The sequence below is a fragment of the Eublepharis macularius genome, chromosome 15 (assembly GCF_028583425.1).
Source record: "Eublepharis macularius isolate TG4126 chromosome 15, MPM_Emac_v1.0, whole genome shotgun sequence".
NCBI lineage: Eukaryota > Metazoa > Chordata > Lepidosauria > Squamata > Eublepharidae > Eublepharis > Eublepharis macularius.
In genome coordinates, this window is record NC_072804.1 from 54,630,012 (window position 1) to 54,652,130 (window position 22,119).

A 22,119-nucleotide genomic window follows, 5' to 3' on the forward strand; every position below is an offset into this window, starting at 1 on the left:
CGGAAAGGAAACTCTTACCTGTTGAATTTCTCTTCTTCTCATAGATAGGAGGTTATTCGACAGAGGGTTAAGTCCAGCCGCCTGGGACTGGAAGACAGGGCAAAAGTATTTGACCAGGGGGAAGGAACTTCCATCAGTGAAAGGGATATATAAAACCATGCAGCTACAGCAGTGGTCCCTAAACTTCTTGAGCCTGTGGGCACCTTTGGAATTCTGACACAATGTGGTGGGCTCAGCTATAAAAAGGTTGCCACAAAATGGCTTCCTCAGGAGGCAGACCCAGCCACAAAATGGCTGCTGTGACTCACCTTCAGTCACACATTTAAGATCCTTGTGCTGTGGTGGAAGCTGCTTCCAAAGCAACTTTCTTAAAAGTCTGCATAACCAATAAAATCTCCAACAGCCAAGTCTTGCCAGGCAAAAGCCCCACCAGCCCTCATCTACATTCTAAAAACATTTGGTGGGCACCATAGTGATGGATATAGATTTGAAGAAAGGGATTTTATATACTACTTTTATATATCACTTATATGCCTTGCACTTTTTTCTACGCTTAGGAGCCAATGTAGTATTTGTAATGCAACCTGTAAGAATATGACACTTGAAACAAGAAGATCAAGAGAAGTATGCTGAAACTCTGCAAGAACTGAGGACTAATAATATACTGCTTGTAGAGCTGCACTTATCAAATATTACGCATATGTTATATTATTCTATAAGATTCCAATAGGAATCAGTGCCAGAGAGCCTTTTGTAGAAAACTGATTTGATGCAGCAAGCTGGTTTTGGCCACCTGTGGCCTTATTTCCTTAAGGCTGAGAAGAAACTGGGGGAAAGGGCACAGATGAAAAAAACATCCCTTCCTACCCACAAACTTCAGTTATCAGAGGGTACCAAGGCTGCCAGATTGAGACTCATTGGAGCCATTGAAAGTATTACGCCCAGAAGAAAGTCGGTGAGAGGTTAGCAGGTGTCCTTCCAAATTGAGGACAAGATAAAGGGGTTGCAAGATTTGGAATTCCCCCAAGTAGAGGGGCCAACCCAGAATTGCATCTTCAAATCAGAACTGACCCTAGATACCTTACGAGCCAATAAGATAACAAATATTAGAATATTGTAATATTGTTATGATTATCACGTTGGGGACTTCTGAACTATCGAAAGAGAACTGTAATAGCAACCCAGCCAAACCACTTTCTCTCCTTTTCAAAAGATGAGAAAGAAATCCTCCCAGAGCAGAACACAAAGGATTTGTCACTAAGGCGCCAATGAAGATTCATGTTATTATTCAGGGTGCACCAAATGACCTGCCATCTATGAGAAGAATAAAAATTCTCTATGCCTCTCAGGCAGAGCACATATTCTTTCTCTCTTAACTCCAGTAATGCTAGGTTGTCTTGGTGCTTCTGAAACACTTTATCCAACACTGCTGTTTTATTGTCCAAAGTCTATGCCTGATTATTTTGCAATTTTACCTCCTCAGAGGTTTTCTTGACAACACCTTCAATATTTTTAATTTGCTCAGTTAAGTCTGTTTTGAATTTTGTAAAATTATTTTCCATTTTCTTCTCAAAAGAATCTAGTTTATCGCTTAATTGGTCAAGAAATTTTTGCATTAAATCTGTGGATGAGGATGAGCAAATTTCAACTGAACGTTTTCTTGTGCCTTGCGACATTGCTCCACTAGATGGCTCTGTAAGACCTTTAGTTAAACTGTTATGCAAAGTATCAGCAGGTGGCAAGTTCTTTCTCATTAGATGGCGTTAATTTTCCTTTTGTTTTCATTTGTTTACATTTCAGGAAGTTTTCAAGGTCATAAATTCAGCCTTAGTTTCTAGTATAGAAGTTTTAATCAGTCCAGCAAATATACTTTCTTCACATTTCAGTTCACCAATTGTTGAGACAAACAAAGCTTTTGGATCCCCTTTAGCCTGTTAAAAAACTTTCCTTCTCATATACACTTCAAAGGCTTCCTTCCAGCACTATACTTCCACCACTCAGTTCCAAAGAAAAAAGAAGAAACAAACAAACATCCAGGAAAGCAGTTTATCCTCTCAACTCTCTGTGAGTAATTGAGTCGTAGTGCTAATTAGCGCTTGAGGCGGGGGGGGGGGGCCGGACATGCCTCAATGGGTGCACCGGCCCTGAGTGCCACATAGGCAGCCATTGGAAACAGAATGCAGGATGACCTGCAGACCTTTGATCCGATTTTGTTTTAGCAGGTGTCCTAAGTTCAGTCATGAAAGAGCTAAATTGGTGTTCTGTTTATTCAGTTAGTCAACTAGTTTGCATAGGACCACTTAGCTGTCCAGTTAAGGTTCCCACCACAGAAAGGGGAGTCTTTATGCTTAATGAAGAGGATTCACTATTGGGCAACTAGCTTGATTGGGGGCAATTAACTAGCAATTTATACTAAGGGTTTATTGTTCTTTGTTTCAGTTAAGCCTCAGTTTAGTCTTAATATAGACTGTTTTGAGTCTGACTATCAAGATGTAGCAGTCAGTTAGATACTATATTTTCTCACCAAATATACACTTTATCCTAATATGTAGTAAAGTATTTTCTAGAGCTAAAACACTGGAGTGTGTTCTTCTTATAATCTACAGCGTATTAATATACTCTGCTAATTAAGTTCTACAGTTCCATCAGAATTCTTTTGCTGTCTTTCCATGGTTTGTGTCCCCCTGCCTCCATTCCACATTGGTGACCATTACTGGTGGTGCTGGAAAAATGCCCAGCATTTGGTACAAGACAAATTGCACTAAATGTGTTACAGAGAAAGGGAGGGGCACACATAACATGCGGCTACAGTTTTAGTGGCAGACCCACTTCATGAGTAGGTGCTTACTTTCAAGCAGGGTTTTTTTTCAGAGGGAATGCGGGGAAACGGAGTTCCAGCACCTCCTGAAAATACTCGGCAATGGTGCTTGAAAATAATATGATTTCAAAGAGTCCCATGTATTTCTTCCTCATTTTCCTCTTGAGAGTTCCGCCACCTCTTTTCCCAGAAAAAAAACCCTGCTTTCAAGTAAATGTTCTGAGAGTCAGCCTGTGAGCCCCCTCCCCACTATCAACCTTCTGAGTTCCCCTAACCAGTGCAGTCAGCACCAATATACACCCACCTGTTGCAGGCCCTCTCGGTCGTAGAAAACACTGATGGTGGCCTCTTTATCCTCATAGTCAAGCGATTTCCCAATGATCTGTAAATATTTATGTAGCTTCCATGGTTCTGATGGATATATCCGGATAAGATATGAACTGCCTTCCAGAGAAACCCAGATCTAGAACGAGAAGAAGCAGTGGTAGACAAGACTGTAAAAGAGCAACAGTTTTAAGACTTCATGCTATATTTTGAGAAAGCTGCACCTGCTTGGGACTGCCATTGAATAATAACAACAACATTCGATTTATATACCACCCTTCAGGGCAACTCAGCGTCCACTCAGAGCAGTTTACAAAGTGTGTTAGTATTATCCTTACGACAATCACCCTGTGAGGTGGGTGGGGCTGAGAAAGCTCTAGAAGACCTGTGACTGACACAAGATAACCCAGCTGGCTTCAAGTGGAGGAGTGGGGAATCAAACCAGGTTCTCTAGATTGGGTCCTACCGCTCTTAACCCCTACACCAAACTGGCTCTCAGTTTGTATTATATTGACTTTGGAGGCCGGTTTAGGATTGCTCCCTATGCTACGAACCACAAAAGTACCCAATTAATCTCACTTCTACCATGACCTCACACTGGTGACCCTAGGCAGTGTTGCACTGCAGTTCTTAGAGAGCAGTGTGGTGGTTGTATACGGGAGACCAAGGTACAAATGTCTACTCATGAAATTCACTCCATGAGGACAGTCGCACACTCTCTCTCTCCTTCTCACAGCCAAGCCTACATCATAGGGTTGTTATAAGGATAAAAGGGTAACTACACCTTGAGGGAAATAATAATTCTGGGTAATTTTCCCATGTATCAAGATAGATCATTAAAACAGAAACCACCATTGATTTTTCTTTCCATGGAATCAGCCCAAGAATACGAACTGTACCCATCAGTCACTGCAAAACCTTTGAACAGAAATGACTGTTATTTATTTATATATTTATTTAAGGATGAATGTGTGTACCATCGATAATGATGCTCCAAGCAAATGGTAGCCAGCAGTCATGTAGGCTTATGCTTCCACTGGCTCTAAGAGATACTTCTTCCATAGTGGGAGATGCCCCAAACCAAAGCAGTTAATATCCCACTTCTCACACCACTATTCATCCCTTCACTCTTCTCCAAAACCACCTGCCACTGGATTTTTAAGAAAGATGAACAGAAATACCTCCTCATTATCTGTCACACAGGCATACTGCCCAACATACGAATGAACAAAATATTTGATAAAGGAAGTACTTGGAAAGCTGGAGAGATATACATAATCCACCAAATCATGGCTGCAAAAAAAAGGAGAGACAACACTTTTTAAAAAAATTAATAGTACTTTCCTTTCTACCCTTTAGGTAGAAATTTATTGTATATGGCCAAAAGCTGTTACAATATAACAAAAACAAATGTCTAAGCAGTGATAAATAAAAGAACAATACAAATTTAAAATTTCTGGGGCCAAAACATAGATTGCAGCACATTAACTATTGAGCAAAGATTTTGCATGGATTTTCTTAGTCACCAGTGCATACAGAGACATCATGTAAGTAACATGCTGATTGATGTTAGAAAAAAGATAAGATTATTTTATCTACCACTGAGTACAAAGCTAGCCTGGTTAAAATGGCTGCAAGAAACCTGGACCTGGGAGGAGCTTTGTAAAGAAGGCAAAACAAGGAATAGTGGGGAAGGTCCTCCATCTCCGGATATCCCTAAACAAACACTTGTTGAAAGACTGGTTTATGCACATAGCAGCTGGCTAACATGGCAGTTGAAATTAGATGGCAGTAAAGGTGCCTATAAGGTGAAAACAACCATGTAAAAAGTTATCTATATCGCTGGCAAACAAATGCAATTTATGGCTGACCAGTAGAGATACAGACATGCGCTTGCAAAGCTAGGCGGATTACACAGTATGAGATCAGTACAATCAGTATCAAGTACATTATCAAGTACCTTAGAGACTAACGAGATTTTCATAGCGTAAGCTTTCAAGAGTCAGAGCTCTCTTCTTCAGATACAAGTGTCTGAGGCTATGACTTAAAATCTTGCTGGTCTTTAAGATGCCACTGTGATCAGTTAGCCCAGCCTCCACCATTTTAATAGCTGCTTATGATATAAAATCATAAGCCACTGAATCTAATGCACTTCAAGCCACAATAGCAAGCCACCCAGCTGAGCAAAGCATTGCCAACTCCCGCTCAGGAGAATGAGACATGAATGGAATGCGAGTGCGTGATGAGTGACTAGGTATGATTGGCTCCTGCCTCCCCACACTGTGGATGTGCTATCTTTGACAATAAAGGCGCTTGTGAGTCACTGTCCTGAACATTCCAATCTCCCCTCTTCCCATTGATTAAATCCTGTCCTGCAATTGAGGGCCATCAATCAGCTCTGATAAGTTTAAAACTCTTCCTGGGAACATTTAATCAAAACTCTAAATTCATCGGTCAGCTCCAGGAAATCAACTGCTGTTTCTTTGTAAGACACCAAGAGCAACCAATCTAATTATTTTGTCATATCCCGGCAGCACCAATCAATGCACTCAAGCCTTTTGTCCATCCCAGGAGACAACCATTAAGGTCTTTGTCTTACTGGCTGAAGTCACCCTCCAGCCTCAGGGCACATTCAGTCCTATAAGAATCCTGGCTGTGCCCCAATCAAATTGAGCAGTGTGGTGGGTGCCTGGTTTGAATCTTAGCACTGCTCCCACAGATATCTCTCTGAGCATTGCTCCCTGGCCGAAGATGCAGGATGTCTGAAGCCCTCTTCCTCTGCGGACTACTCTACTCCTCTGATGGTAACTATCTCCTGAATCCCACACTCTATTCCAACCTTTGACTAATTTCCTAAGACTCTGGTGTGCTTGTGTAAACTGTTTATTTGCCTCCTATGTGCGTGTGTGTTTTCTTCGAAATAAACTACTCTTTATTTCGAAGAACACCTGTTTCGTCAGTTTCTTTGGGGAGGGGACCCCGTAAAATTGGTTGAGGCTCTTGTTTGTTACCCTTCTCACATAGCCTTCTCCTTGCTGCTAATTCCTCTCAACTCGCAAGGAGACCAATTCCGGTAACACCACTGGACTCAGATCCTGCTGTTAGGTGGTGGTTGTTTCAAGGGGAAAAATGCAGCAGCAACACTCAAAGCAGCAGGTTTGCGGTAGGAGACCTTACCTGTGCAAGATAACGTTCCCCCAGATGTACAGTATCATACTAAAGGGGTTAAAGGTCAGGCCTCTGGGCACAAGGGTCTGGTTTGTATACTGCTCTGTTCCCAGCAACATCACAAAGCCTTTATCTGATCCTGCAAAGGAGGAAGGAAGAAGCGGATTGAAGGACAGATCCATCCTCTTTGGGATGCATTAAATGGGGAGGAGTGGAGTAAGAAGGCAGCTGTAAAACAGAGAAGCAGAGAAAGGAACCCTAACTTTTATCCAAGGCTGGCCTGGCCATATATGCAACCCAAGCAGGTGCCTAGGGTGCCAGGTTTTAAGGGGCTTTAAATCAACCAGAAATGAATTTAATGATAAGTAAAAAGAAACAAACAAAAATAGTACTTCCTTTATTTTTATATTGTTCACCTAGAATGCCAAGTAAAGAAGCATAAAAATTCATGCCGGAGTTTTAACTTCTCTATATACTGAATTTGAAGAGAGGTGCCAAAGTAATGTTTGCCCAGGGTACCAAAAACCAAACTCTTGGGCCAGCCCTACTTAAGGCCTTGCTCCTTCTTCCCCCTTCCATTTGTCTGAAGATCCAGTTAGAGTTTTGGAAGGGTGCATGTATGGATGTGTGCCCTTGTGCTCCCTATTTCACAGGGTAACAGAGGAGGTTACGGATGTGGACAAAATTGAGAAGGTGCAGAAGAGAGCAACAGAGCTCTATGAGGAAATGATGAGGGCTTTGGGAATGTTTAGTTTGGAGGAGACTGAGGGGGGACGTTTGCTCTCTTTAAATATTTGAAAGGCTGTCATTTGGAGGAGGGCAAGGAGCTGTTCCAGTTGGCAGCAGAGGATAGGACTCAAAGCAACGAGCTTAAATTACATGCAGAAATGTACTGACTGGATATTAAGAAAACCTTTTTCACAGTCAGAGTAGTTCAAAGTTGGAATCAGCTGCCTAGGGAAGTGGTGAGTTCCCCTTCACTGGCAGTTTTCAAGAGGCTGGATGAATATTGGTCAGGGATGCTTTAGGCTCATCCTGCATTGGGCAGGGGGTTGGACTAGAAGGTCTGTATGGCCCCTTCCAACTCTGTGATTTCTGTGAGTTTCAGCAGGCTGCCTTTCGTTGACTCAATTCCCTGGTGAGGAAAGAGCCCTGGAGACAGATGGTTTTTCTACAAAAAATATAGTACCTGCTTGTTTACAAACACTAGATTTTCAGGACCCTCTTCAAACTTACAATCCCCGTGTGCTTCACAGAGAGAAATATCCTTAATAAAATCAACTTCAGTTTGTAATGTAAGTAAGCCGTATGAATCCTCAGACCTGCATAAATGATTCAAATACTGAATTTTCCTGCAATGGATATTTTAACAATGAATTATTCTTGGTTGCCCACTCAGGATTGTTTCAGATTAGTTACCCTTGAACTCCTTTCTTGGAATCTCAATCAAAATGGTGAAAGGTTGGCTATTTCCTGTATCCTTTCAAAGCATGCTACTAGATGAGAAGAGCTGATGTCATATCTTGCAGACCCCAAACTCTATCTCTGGTTTAATGAATTCACTGTCCAGCTGTAGTCTTACGAATGTGGCATCAAACTCCTGCTGGATCACAGAGCTGGATCCAGACTAGGATCTTCAAGTTCCAGGTTCAAATCCCCACTGTGCCTTGAAGATCACTGAATATCCTTGGGTCAAGCGCACTCTCAGCCTAACCTATTACACAGAGTGCTGGGGGAGATAAAATAGGGAAGGGAGATCCACATACATTGGCTTGACATCATGAGATGTAGAGGCTCTTACCCCTGGGAACAAATTTAGGAAGCTGGTACAACATCTTAAATGTTCTTTGTGCTGTAATTCAAGAAAAAAAATCTGTGTTAAAAATGTGTACTATGTTGTTAATGTCGTTTGTGGCATAACAGCCAGCTGCTTACTGTGGAAGCCAACTACTATCCAACTCATACCTTCAAATGATTAGGTCAGTTTGGAAAGTTGCTGTATGAATATTAGAGACTTATACGCTCAAAAATGGAAAGCTACATTACCTACAGTAGAAAATTGGCTGGGAAAATTGATGGATTATGCTGAGAGGGCTAAACTAACGTCTTTTCATCAGGGAAAGGACATTAGATAACTATTTGAGTATTTGGAAACCCCAAATTGACTTTTTGTAAGAAACAGAAAGAAGTGAACTAATGATCTGTGCTTTTGAAGACTAGGGATAGAAAGGAAAAATAGTCACGGTAATTTTAGGGTTGGGATATAATATGTAATATTGTTAGACCTTTTCAAATAGAAAATTGGTATGTATTCCTATCTGTTGTTGTTGTTGTTGTTAGCCATTTCTAAAATATTTCTGTGGGTGAGAGGTGAAGGACAGAAATGATCCAACAGATGGAAGAGAGGGGTTACATTCCCCCTCCCCGCATGGCGGGCTGGATCTATATTTTCTTCTTCTTCTTTTTATTTTTTGACTGTATGTTTTTATCTAATTTCAAAACTTTATTACAATTCTATTAAAAAAAAAGACCAACCCTCCTCCCCTATCATCACTTAACAAGTGTCAGGGAATACGAGACCTTTTAGCTTTCCTCTGCCCCTTGCCATTGCTACGAAATAGAAACATAAAGACAGCGTTGGGAACTGGAAATTGGAAGCGGAGTACCACCACAGATCTCAAGGCACTGCCAGAAAATGGTCGGCTCTGGCCAAAGTGGTCGGCTCTGGTTCAGACCCAAACGTTGGAGGAAACTTCATATGGATTCGTTGTCCTTCCAACTTTCAGCTTTGGTTTTGATTAGCTGCGTTCGGAACGCACTCCGCTACTAACAGGTTCACTCGGGGTGTTTCATTCCGCAGTTATTTAATGTTCGCCTAAGGGACAAGCTAGATGTGTCGGTTTTAAATGCCCTGTAGCCACACAGGAACTGTGGGGTAACAGCTGTTAAAAAAATAAAGAAGAGCCCAAATGGCCTCAAAATGCCTCCGTGGGGGGAGGAGGGGCTCCTCCCTCCCCCCTCAAGCAGTTTCCGTGTCAAAATAGCACAGGGGGGGGGAGTTTTTCTCTCCTGTTTTTACTGATCCATGTGCACAAATACTCCACGCAGAGCAGAAAAACGGGGGGGGGGGGACTTCCCTCTCCTACTATTTTGACATGGGAAACAGCTTGAGTGGGGAGGGAGGAGCCCTCCCCCCCCCACACACACAGAGGCATTTTGAGGCTGTTTGGGCTCTCCTTTATTTTTAAACAGCCATTCTCCAAAGTTGCTGTGTGGCTGCAGGGAACTCAAGTTGGGTTTGGAAAAACCAGACCCAACTCGTTAAAAAGCTGCATGTCTAGTTTGATTCTGAGTTTAAACTGACCGGTAGTTTCATTGTGAACTTGATTCTTTGCATTTGGATTCCTAGCCACTTGGGACAGATTTTTAGGGTTGGATCTGGTTGGATTCTTATGCCATAGAAAAAAGTCCATGGGATCCAGCCTTATGTTTGGAAAAGCAGACAAGCCAATGTTTTCAACAAATCTTTTTAAAAAGACAAGTACTGAAGTCAGTGGACCTAACCTTGGTTGTACAACACGATGTAATAGAGATGCCTAATCTCATCTTTCACCAGCAGAATGAATTGGTTGTGTGTAGTAACAAAGACGATCCAAAGGATGGAGCACTTCTGGACTGCAGAGTGAGAAAAAAGGCAATGGGGTTTTGAAATGTACTGGAGCGTATATATGTATGTCCAAAAAATTAGAGTTGCCAGTCTCCAGGTGGGCGCTTGAGTTGTCCTGGAATTAAAACTGATCTTCAGATTCCAGAGATCAGTTCCCCTGGAGGAAACGGCAGTTTTGAAAAATGGACTCTGTGGCATTCCATCCCTACTGAGGTCCTTTCCCTTCTTGCACTCTGACCTCCCCAGCAACTGCCTCAGATCTCCAGGAATTTCCCAAGCTGGAGTTGGCAACACTACCAAAACAGCTGTAGTTGTAACCTAGAATGCGGTCTCTGATAAAGGACTTGCTTCTGCTGTGAGCTTCTAAAGCCATTTGTTTCTTCATTGAGGTTGCCGCTCTGGAGACAAGGAATGGCTGTGGGCCAAATCCCTGCTAGTGTTAAATTGGCTCAGCAGTCCTAACCCCCGCCAAAGAACCTTGGGTACTGCATTTCAGTGTAGGTGCTGATGGTTTAACGTAACAATTAAGAGAGCAGTAACAGAGAGTCTCTCTAAACAAGACAAATTTCACAAGGACGCTCAAGTGAAGAGAGGCGCAGTGTTAACCGGGGAGACGAGTTCAAAAAGACAGATCAGAAGGCTTTGTCAATTTCCCCTTTCTACGGAGCCCACAAATGTGGCTCCTCAGGAGGCTTGTCTATATCCTCTTGGGCTCAAGGGAGGCTCTGTCAGTTTCACCTTCCCTTCTGGAAGCCCAAGTGGAAATAAACAAGCCCCCTGAGGAGCCACATTTGCAAGCTCTGTAGAAAGGGGAAATTGACAAAGCCTCCTGAACTGTCTTTTAGAACTTGTCTTCCTGGTTAATGTTGCACCTCTCTTCACTTGAGCATCCTCGTGAAATTCATCACGTTTAGAGATACTCACAGTGTATGGTCCCAGACCACACTTCCTTTGCAGGTGATGGACTTCTACTTCTGAATAGCAATTAGCCAAGGACACAAACGTAGCACCAAACATATCTGGAGTGCTACAGCTTTGCCACTGTTAGAAGAGGAAGGTTGACGCTGTCCCTTTTCTCAGGTTGCAGAGGGGGACAAACCAGAAAGTTAGAAAGATAGAAAAGTCTGAGATCTGTTTACTCTTTACTGCCCTGAACTATCCTTTGATGGGTAGATTGCTAATCTCACAACTTCTTCTTCATGACATCCATATTCTTCCTCTCTTTGTCATAATCCCCTCTCCTCTCCATGTTGCACAATGGATTCAGGACTTGTCCTGCAATCCAGTCCCATCTTTAGACTAGAGAGAAAAGAATCTATCTTTCCTATCAGAGTACAGAGTTCCTATAATAAAGACCTTGATTTTCTTCTCTAAACCTAAGCTAAGTGTACGTTTGTTATATTCTCTCTCTCATGCACATTAGCTAACAAAGCTCCTACACTCTTTACATTCTTCCCTACAATTGACTCTACTCTGCTGCCCTCCAACTAGTTTATGGAGGGCCCAATCTATTTATATATATTTTAATAGCCATCATGACCAAAAAAAACCCCAACTCTCTACAGCTGCCTGGGGCTGTGGTGGATACTAAAATCACTGAGGCATGGTGTGGACTCAAAGAAGGATCAAGAAAGACCTACACTGGAAAAAATCGCACACTGTTCCATTCTTAGACTTCATGGAGTGAGAGACCTTCACAATGCCATCTGCAAAACACAGGAAAGAATGGGCAGGGTTAAAACGGCTCACTCCTCCTCCTCCCTCTCTTCTTTCCCATTGGTCAAAGTCTTTGACTGCCAGTAGGTTAGTTCCATGCCCCTTGGCTCTGCCCCTCCCTGACTGATTAAATTTTTAGCCTGCCCTCCCCGCAAGCAGACAAAGGGTGGGTTACAATCATAAATAAATTACAACAGATAAAAACAAGAAAATGACATCTCTGTCCAAACATGAATTTCAGTATTCCAGATGGTGCACCCTTCCCCCTGTCCCTGCCCACCATACACAAGGGAAGGGTGGAGGTGTGGGTTGGTGAAAGTCTAACTCCTCAAGCATGGGGGGGGCAGATGGACCATATGCCTCCCCCTCACTGGTAGGAGACCAGCAGGGAGGCTAATTAGAAGGATCCAGTGCTGGCCTCAACCATATGCCTGGTGGAACATTTCTGTCTTACATGCCTGCCAAAAAGATACGAGATCTTGGCAGGCCCGACAGAGAGTTCCACCAGGTCAGGACCAGGACAGAAAATGCCCTGGCCCTGGTCGAGGCCAGCCGAGCCTCACTAGGGCCAGGGACCACCAGTAGGTATTTACCTGGAGATCTAAGAGCTCTCTGAGGCACATACAGGGAGAGGTGGTCCCTCAGGTATGCTGGTCCCAGTCCATTTAGGGCTTTATAGGTCAGAACCAGAACCTTGAACCTGATCCGGAACTCCACAGGGAGCCAATGCAGCTGCTGCAGAGATGGAGTCACATGTGCCCTAAATGAAATTCCTGTCAGGACACGAGCAGCAGCATTGTTGACCCGCTGCAGTTTCCAGGTCTGACTCAAGGGAAGCCCTGTGTAGAGCAAGTTACAGTAATCTAATCTGGAGGTGACTGTTGCACGGATCACTGTCGTTAGGGTCATGGGTTGAGAGATAGAGGGCAAGCTGCCTGGCCTGCCGGAGATGGGAAAAGGCAGTTCGGGCAGCTTCCTTGATCTGGGCCTCCATTGACAAGGAGGGGTCCAGTGTCACACCAAGGCTCCTGACTGATGGAACAGGCACAAGAGGTGCCCCATCAAAGGCCTGACATTTATGTGATGAATGAGTTAGCCGTATTGTTTGCTGAATGCTTGAAAGTGATGGAGAATGACAAAAACAGGTTTTAAAAGGATACCTACATTGATGAAGACAATCAAACATTATCAGTAACCGTATCATAAAACCCAATGACAGCACGATCCCTTTGCATTAAAAATCCCTATGATACACAGCGCTCTTGAAATAACAGGCAGACAGGTAACTTCTCTGTTGCCCTTGGAGGTCTCTCTGCTATTTGGATCCAGTTTTCTGGAACTCGCTACCTGTTGCCCATTACCCACTGACAGTTGCTGAACAACCCACCTTCATCTCAGCCTGGCTTGAAGTTCCAGGGGCCCTCAGCCCAACCAGTGCCAGACAATGAGCAGGCACAGCACACCACAACATGCCGCAAGGTGCGTACCTTTCACACGGATCAGGAAGAATTCTCCTTCCTGCCAACCACCTCCAATGGCAATCACATATTCAGTATCGTTTACAGAGAAATGCACCGGGTTCAACTTCTTCACACAGATGTTGTTCAATATGCGCGTCCACAGTTCTAAAGAAATGTCAGCAAGAGAAGGGAAGGGATACAGATAGTCAATTTTTTACCGCAGTGGTGTTCTGTGGAACCCCAAGGATTCCTTGAATGCTTTACTTATAAGCCACCTTGAGCAAATTTCCTGGAGAGGCATTATTAATTTTTTTCAATCAATCAATCAATCAATCAATCAATCAATCAATCAATCGTTGTTGTGGGTTTTCCGAGCTGTATTGCCGTGGTCTTGGCATTGTAGTTCCTGACGTTCCTGACACTGAGAGATCTCTGTCTTTTGGTGCTACACCTCTGAAGATGCCAGCCACAGCTGCTGGCGAAACGTCAGGAACTACAATGCCAAGACCACGGCCATACAGCCCAGAAAACCCACAACAACCATCGTTCTCCGGCCGTGAAAGCCTTCGACAAAATCAATCAATCAATCAATCAATCAATCAATCAATCAATCAATCAATCAGTCAGGAGTTCCTGACTTAAAAGCTGAGATGGCAGAAAAGACACCTTAAGCCACGCATCAAAAAGCAGAGTTTGGATAGCAAGGGATAGGAAAGGGGGAATTTATTATTGGTTAAAGAAAGGAGGAATTTATTATCGGTTAAAGCGCAAGTCAAATTTCTGCTTTCGACACACAACGTCCTGTAATAACTCAGGCGCCTGAAGAATCATCAGCCAGTGAAGTATAGTGGTTAGAGTGTTAAGACGAGGAACTTGTGAGGCCTGGGTTCAAATTCCTGCTCAGCCACTGACCTTGGGCCAGTCGGTCTCTCTCTCATGGATTTGTTATGAGGAAAAGGCAGAGGGACGATAACATTCACCGCCCTGAGCTCCTTGGAGGAGCTGGTGAGGGGAAGACTAAAAACGGACAGACAGACAGAAAAGAATGTCACATATTCACATACCAGATCCTGAGGTCTCCATGTATAAGGAGTCATATCTTCCAGTGAAGTAATAGACCAGCTGGTTCTGTCGGATAAAAAGGGTGCTTTCTGTGGAAATGGCGTCCAAAATGGAGGAGGAGAAGTTCTTCTGTGGACATGAGAGGGAGCCAATCCAACAGCTGTCAATGGCTACCTGCAGCAGGGGTGGGGTGGGGTGGGGGACAACAGCAAAGGGACCTTGTCTTAGGAGAAGAGAGGCAGCTCCTATCGACATAAGATCACCAAGGGAAATCCATGTGACACGCTGCATCTCCACCCACTACTGAAGGGGTCCCCGACCTTTTGAGCCCGCGGGCATCTTTGGAATTGTGCAGCCAAACAGGTCTTATGCAGACCCCTGCCGATCTCACCTGCAAGAAGGCTTCATTCATAGATTTTAGGGCTCGAGTAGGTTAATATTGGACCTATTTGGTTTGGATTCCTTCAACCAGCAATGCCAGGGAGCGAATCTAGCAACAAACCAAGAGGCGCCTCCAGTACTAAAGAGCGAACAATCCAGTGGGAAACCCACAACTGGAGGGGAAATCAATAACACAATGCCACTATATATAATTTAAAGTGTATTCAAGTGAAAAAGTGACCAGCGCATCTAATAAATACTTGAAACTTACTAATAAATATTTATAAATATATAAAATTCCAGTAAATATATATTATAAATTATTGCAGCAATATCATTCAATATTGGTGTCGGCCAAGTCCAAAAGGATCATAAACAGTCTCTTGAAAATGTAATTAACTAATATCTCTTCTCTTTTGCAGATACTGATGCCGAAAGAAGATGCTCAAGAAAAGGCTGAAGTTCCACAGGTAAGTATTCCAACCGTATCAAAGCTCTAATTGTGTGTTCTCTTTCTAGTTACAGGTGAAGACCGTCTGGATGGGGGAAGGACCCGAAGGACCCCTCTGCCTAGAGTGAATATAGGACTTCTGCAGGTGAATCAGGGGCTCTGTACAGGTGCACAGCATTTAACCTGCTGTTGGCCGTTTCCACACGTTTTACCGGGCTCCGGAACATTGTGCAAAACACCCGGAAGATAGCGTCTTCTCGTGTGAAATCACACCAGGAAGACACTATCATCTGGGAGCTTTGCATGACATCGCGTCTTCCTGGTGCGATTTCACACGAGAAGACGCTATCTTCTGGGTGTTTTGCACAATGTTCCGGAGCCCGGTAAAACGTGTGGAAATAGCTGTTGTCAAACCCAGAGCTGGCAATTTTGCATGCCACCATGAGGGAGATTTTTGTCTCCACATATGGTCAGGGACATGCTACACAAGGGACTCTTTTCTCTTTACCTCTATCGGGAAGAAATCGTCAAAGAACGTATCTGACATGAGGATGATCTTGTTGTTGGGCACACCACCAATGATGACCACAGGGGAATGGCGGAAAGTGGTCCACAGGGGGCGCGACACCTCATTCAGAGACAGGAATTCCTTCAGGTTGGTCAGCTGTACATAGCCAGCGGAGGCCGGAGAGGAGAGGACAAGGCCATGGTTAGCATCCGTTCTTCACAACAACAGCTAATGTACACGGATTAACACAAGGAACACCACATTGCTGAATGGAACAAGTTTAGGGGATCCTTGGCTACAAACTTCCCCTCTGCACCCACAATTAACTGTATTTTCATTTTTTCAGCGAAACACAATTTGCTGTTACACTCAGAATGACGTACTATGCTTTGTGATTTCCCCGAAACCAAGGTTCTACAGGGTGGTTCTGCAAGGAAGGCATGAACAGTCGTTTGTAGGTCCAGACATAATTTCTTTGATTGGCTGATTTAAAATACCTATCCCCTGCCTTGTCACCAAGACTTCCGTGGCGGATCACGGTTCTAATTAGCAATTGTTAAATTGTTTTAACTCAACAGTCCCAGCATTCAAAACAGTGCGGCAGCCAATACGACCAAATTAATAGTAGGGAAGGCATTAAAAAATTCCACAATAAAGTAAAACCTGTTATAGGAGCCAGTCTGACGGGGCATTGAATTTGTTAAGGGACTTCCACGTGAATGAAAAGTCCGACACAGCAGGCAACTCATGATTAGACAGAGCAGTGGGCTAGGAAAGTCCCATTGATCTTTTACACACATCCACCTGAGGGAAGGAGACGTCCCTATAAAGCAGCGCCTCTCAGAGCCAAGCTACAAGAGATGAATTACACGAGGAGGAGCATGTGAAGGGAGTCACAATGTTAGCCAGGAAGCTTGAGTTTTAAAAGAGGTCAGAAGGCTTTGTTAATTTCCCCTCTCTACAGAGCCAGGGAGATGGCTGCTCAGAGGGTTTGTTTATTTCCTCTTCATCTCTTAGAAGCGGAGGTGAAACTGACAGAGCCTTCAGGATCAAAGAGGAAATTAACAAACCCTCTGAGCAGTGTCTCCCTGGCTCTGTAGAGAGGGGAAATTGACAAAGCCGATCTCTTTTTAAAACTCAGCTTCCTGGCTAACACTGTGACTCCCTTCACATGCTCCTCCTTGGGTAATTCGTCTCTTGTAGCTTGGCTCTCAAACAGGGTCCACAAAGGTTCTCCAGAGAGTCCAATGAGTCAGGCCGGACCTTATTCCCAGAATGGGTAGGAAGGGGAGACTCAATCACTCTCAGGACACAGCCTCTATCAAAGGCTGCGCAGGACAACCACCAGGCTTCTGAGGTTTCAAAGGAAGACAGGCTGCCGCAGAGCATGTGTGGCTTGCCATGTGCACTCTGAAAAGCCCTGGAAGATGTCTAGAGAGGGCAGTATTCTACCTCCCACCTTGACAAATGGCACATGGGGCCAGAAAGGGGGAGGAAGGCCCAAGTGACAATTAACTCCATCCTCTCCGGCTTTTAGGCAAAAGGGTCGTTTGGTGCATGGCACTTAGTTAGACAGGATGGTGAAAAGTTTTTTAAATCCAAATGGGGACTCTCCGATTGCTAAAGTTTGAAAGCTGCTACTAGAAGACCCCCAGCTGGCCCTCCTAGCCCCTCTCATGCTTCCATCTGGAATCCCCACTGACCCCACCTTTGTCCCAATCGTGAATATGACCTCCTTTTTCTCCCTATCAACCTTCGCAAAGCCATTGACGTTGATGGAGAACCTAGGAAGAAAGACGGAGATGCGAGTGGTGGCAAGCGGTCCTCTGAGTCATGGGCAGAGCAAAATCTGACATTCTTCTGGCAGGGCTTGCCAATTCTCCCTCACCTGTCTTCCTCCATGAGGACGCCGAGGCCGTTGCTCTTCACCAAGACCTCCATCACTACACTGCCATTCATCATCGGCATGGGCGTGATCCAGGACATATCACAAACCTCTTCGCTGTCGCATTTGCCTAGAGGCAGGGGCAAGCGTGGGGGGAAAGCATCCACTGAGAGTTGAAAACTGCCACTCACGAGCAGGAATCTCTTCCCAGCAACCAAGCTGAGAAGCTCTGGTAAAGTGAAAGACATGATTGGCAGAGGGGGGGACTCGCAAGAACGGTCGTGGGCTTCTGTAACGTTATTTGCAAAGCTGCTGTCACGTCCTGAGAACACTCATGATGTCCCGATTAGGACTGTAAGGAAAGTGGCCGGGGGCAGGGGGGGGGAGCCACGTTGACCTGATCTATTTGAATGTGAAGGAGAGCTCTGAAACTGGGGAGATAGCTATGCCCCTGCTAAATGCCTGCTCCTACTCCACCACCACATACCAGAAGCCAAGCTCAAATCATACTCTTTTGACATGGATTAGGAGAACTGAGCTCTGGACCAGTCAGAGGCACGGTGATCCTGAGCCCAAGTCCAAAGAACTGGCACTTCTGGATGTGCAAATGTCCTCAAGGCTGGTAGGTGGGCCCTTGTCTGTGACCCCAGTGCTGTTCTGAGCTGCAATGATGCATCTTTCAAAAAGACAGTCCAGCTGATCTTCTTGGGCTGGGCTTAGAGCACACAAATTTCCAGGGGCGGGGGGGGGCATCCTGGAGCTTGTATCCAGTGCTTCTGAATAAGGCTTTTAAGAGGAGGGCAAGAAGAAACTGGTCAGATATAGAGGAGGCGAGGGGAGGGAGGAGTAGATGCAAATAGCTGCTTCTGATATGGAGACCAGTTTGCTTCTGTTAAGGAAATCAGTTACTTCTGATAATGGGATAACCATTCATAGTCCCTATTCAGTCTCAGCTTGACAGAGTCAAATTTACATATGAATTCCAATTCAGCAGCTTCCCGTTGGATTTTGTTTTTGAAAGGTTTCTGTTGAACTACAGCGACCTTTAAGTCTTTGATGGAATGTCCTGGTAGATTGAAGTGTTCTCCCACTGGTTTCTGGATGTTGCCATTTCTAATGTCAGATTTGTGTCCATTTATTCTTTTGCGTAGAGGTTGGCTGGTTTGTCCAATGTACAGAGCAGACGGACATTGTTGGCACATGAGGGCATATATCACATTGCTTATCCTCATTTGCAATACTGTGTGCAGTACAATCTAAGAGGGTTGAAGCACCTTACCTAGGAGGAAAAGCTGAAGAATGTGGGACATTTCACTTTAGAAAAGAGCAGGGCTTTTTTTCAGCTGGAATGCGGTGGAACAGAGTTCCGGAACCGCTTGAAAATGGTCACATGGCTGGTGGCCCTGCCCCCTGATCTCCAGACAGAGCGGAGTTTAGATTGCCCTCCACGCCGCACTGCGGTGCAGAGGGCAATCAAAACTCCCCTCTGTCTGGAGATCAGGGGACGGGGCCACCAGCAATGTGACCATTTTCTCCAAGGGCAACGCACTGAGTTCCACCACCTCTTTTCCCAGAAAAAAAGCCCTGGAAAAGAGACAACTAAGGGCAGCAGAAAAGGGCAAGATACGAAGAACTTAAGACATGAAGTTATCTGAAGAAGTGAGCTGCGACTCAAAAAAGCTCATCCCCTACCACAAATGTTGTTAGACTTACAGGTGCTACTGGACTCTGGCTCTTTTCTATTGCTACAGACAGACTAACACGGCTGTCCATCTTGAATTAAGGGCAGACATGGTAGAGGTTTATAAAACGATGCACAAGATAGAGAGAATGGACAGAAAGAAATTTTCCTCCCACTTTCCAAAATACTGGAGCTCAAGGGCGTCCAATGAAGACTGATGGGCAATAGATTCAGGAAGGACAAAAGAAAACAGGCAAAAGAGCAACAGCTGCTCTAGGGCAGCACTTCTCTGTTTACACTTTCTGTCTCTCTCCTACCACTGCCTATCCATATCCTGTGGGAAAGCACCTTGACGGGAACAAAGTACCTCCAGTCCGATAAGGTGCCGCCTTCATTGCAATCTGCAATTGCTCTCGTTTCTGACGTACAGAGTGGACGGGTTCTTGAAAAGTGACAGTCACAATTGGTGTAAGACCGGTGTAGTGCAACATCCGAATCGCTCTTGCAGAGTTCTAGAAAGGGAGGGAGGGGGAATCAGTGTCTAATGGGGGTCGCAACCTCAGAGCTTGAAGCCTTGTGTCAAAAAACACCACACAGCCTTGTGTCAAATCCACCGCTCCTCCTTGGGCCTGGATTTCTATTTTATGTGAATTTCCTCACATATTTTGCTCACAACTAAACACAAGCGGGAACAGATGTGACAACAGAGTCGCTGCTCACCAGGAAGACGTGCATGTTATTTAAGCAACATTAGGAACAGTCCAATTAGAATCCGTAAGGTATTTTCCCAGAGGAATCTCTTCTCTTACCTGTTTGACACAGTTCAGACTCATTTTCAGGTAGTACGGAAATCCAAAATAATGCTGAAAAAAGAGGTATTATTTCAGGACCCGTTTCCACTTGAGAGCACACAGAATTTTGCAAAGGGTTTTGTCACCTGCTGGGCAAACAGTTAAAATCGATCAAAGCCTTCAATAAAACAGTTCATTAAAATGGAAACGAGATTAGCTGTGGGATCTACATTTATTCCCAAAATGTATTTATTGAGGAAATTTGCATCCCACTTCTCCAGAGACCTGGAAATGCTTCTTCCCCTCGGGAACCAATTGGGCTAGTGCCAGATCCCCCTGGATCAAGCTGTCTGCTTCTTGTTTCTTCTTATTGATGGATCACTAGCATCCCACTAAGAGGTAGCACTCTGTCCAGTCGCTCCACAAGCAAGGCTACCTAAATCAGACAGCTTTGTCATTGCTTCTGGTGGGAAGAGGCCCCTTCCAATTTCAGGGGATACTGCAGCAGAGATTATTCAAAAAGCGAACGATGAATGGTAAAAAGAAACCCTTGGTGGTTCCCATAACCAGCTTCAACAAATCGACATACGGATCTCAGTTCAAAACAGTTCAACGCATCACCAATCCCCTGCGACCTACGCTGGACAATAATGCTCTTCTCTCACAAGCACTGGGAGGCCAAACTTTTCTTGTCCACAGACAGCCCCCTGACTTTAAAAAACTTCCTTTTTTAAAAAAAAAATTCTAAAAACAACTTCTCACTCATAATCAGGTACTTCCTCACACTGACACGGACTCTGGGACCAGAGCCTGCAATGAACAAAGATGCCAACTCTGTCCCCATATTAACTCCGACACTATGATCACTGGACCTGACAACTCCAGTTACAGCATCTCTGGATCACTCCAGTGTCCATCTTCCAGTGTTATTATATATGCTATCAAGTGTCAGCAGTGCCCTGCTCTCTACATAGGACAAACAGGTCATTCCCTACCAGGGTTTTTTTCTGGGAAAAGAGGTGGTGGAACTCAGTGGGTTGCCCTTGGAGAAAATGGTCACATGGGCTGGTGGCCCTGCCCCCTGATCTCCAGACAGAGGGGAGTTTAGACTGCCCTGAGGGCAATCTCAGCTCCCCTCTGTCTGGAGATCAGGGGGCAGGGCCACCAGCCCATGCGACCATTTTCAAGAGGTTCCAGAACTCCATTCTAACACGTTCCAGCTGAAAAAAAGCCCTGCTCCCTACACAAAACAACAAAGGGACATAAATCTGACATTAGAAATCACAACACCCAAACATCGGGGGGGGGGACTTTTTAGTCTTCCAGGACGTTCCATCGCTGACCTAAAAGTGTCTGTCCTCAGAGACTTCAAGGAGGAATTACAACATACATTGCTGAAATTTGTTTATTCACAAATTCAGAATAACGAATGCTCCCCCCACCTCCTCGTGGCTGAACAGAGATTTAGGATTCTTATCTCACTATAGAAGTGCTAATTTCTCCTCTAATCAAGTTGCTTTGTACCTCTACATCCTGACACCTTCTTCTGCTACACCCCTCCCATCTAATCAAGTTGCATTGCATTCTTACATCCCGATGCCCTGCCTTGCAACGCCCCACCCACCTTTAGCTGGGACATAAAGGCTCAGGGATCTCCATTCCTACTCGTAATTGAAGAAGGTAGCTCTAACTCTCCAAAGCTTATACCCTGAAAATCTTGCTGGTCTCGAAGGTGCCACTAGACTCAAATCCTGCCATTCTACTATGAGCCTTTCGCTGGGATAAAAACACTCCGAGCCAAGCTACAAGAGACGAATTACACGAGGAGGAGCACGTGAAGGGAGTTGCAATGCTAGCTGGGAAGCTGAGTTTTAAAACAAGTCGGAAGGTTCTGCCAATTTCCCCTCTCTGTAGAGCCAGCAAAGATCGCTCCTCGGTGTGTGTGTGTGTGTGTGTGTGTGTTTATTTCCTCTTTGCCTCCTAGAAGGGGAGGTGAAACTGACAGAGCTGGGAGGCAAAAAGGAAATAAACCCTCTGAGGAGGGATCTTTTCTGGCTCTGTAGAGAGGGGAAATTGATCTCTTTTAACACTCAGCTTCCCAGCTAACATTGCGATTCCCTTCGTGTGCTCCTCGTGTAATTCGTCTCTTGTAGCTTTGCTCTCAGGGATCTCCATTCCTACTTGTGTCCGAAGAAGGGAGCTCTGAC

The 22,119-nt window shown here is 44.7% G+C and overlaps 1 protein-coding gene across 1 annotated transcript in view; it reads right to left on the minus strand.

The window, feature by feature from the left end:
* LOC129343357 (cation channel sperm-associated auxiliary subunit gamma-like) overlaps positions 1-22,119 on the minus strand; it is a 45,377-nt gene that overhangs the window by 18,800 nt on the left and 4,458 nt on the right. The window contains exons 3-15 of the mRNA XM_054999532.1: positions 19,931-19,984; positions 19,489-19,633; positions 17,444-17,570; positions 17,264-17,339; positions 15,556-15,711; positions 14,218-14,389; positions 13,181-13,318; positions 11,618-11,683; positions 9,875-9,985; positions 8,112-8,162; positions 6,320-6,449; positions 4,324-4,435; positions 3,123-3,281 (exon numbers count right to left, since the gene is read on the minus strand). Of these exons, the coding sequence (XP_054855507.1) occupies positions 3,123-3,281; positions 4,324-4,435; positions 6,320-6,449; positions 8,112-8,162; positions 9,875-9,985; positions 11,618-11,683; positions 13,181-13,318; positions 14,218-14,389; positions 15,556-15,711; positions 17,264-17,339; positions 17,444-17,570; positions 19,489-19,633; positions 19,931-19,984 (1,497 nt within the window). The remainder of the gene's footprint in view (positions 1-3,122; positions 3,282-4,323; positions 4,436-6,319; positions 6,450-8,111; positions 8,163-9,874; positions 9,986-11,617; positions 11,684-13,180; positions 13,319-14,217; positions 14,390-15,555; positions 15,712-17,263; positions 17,340-17,443; positions 17,571-19,488; positions 19,634-19,930; positions 19,985-22,119) is intronic.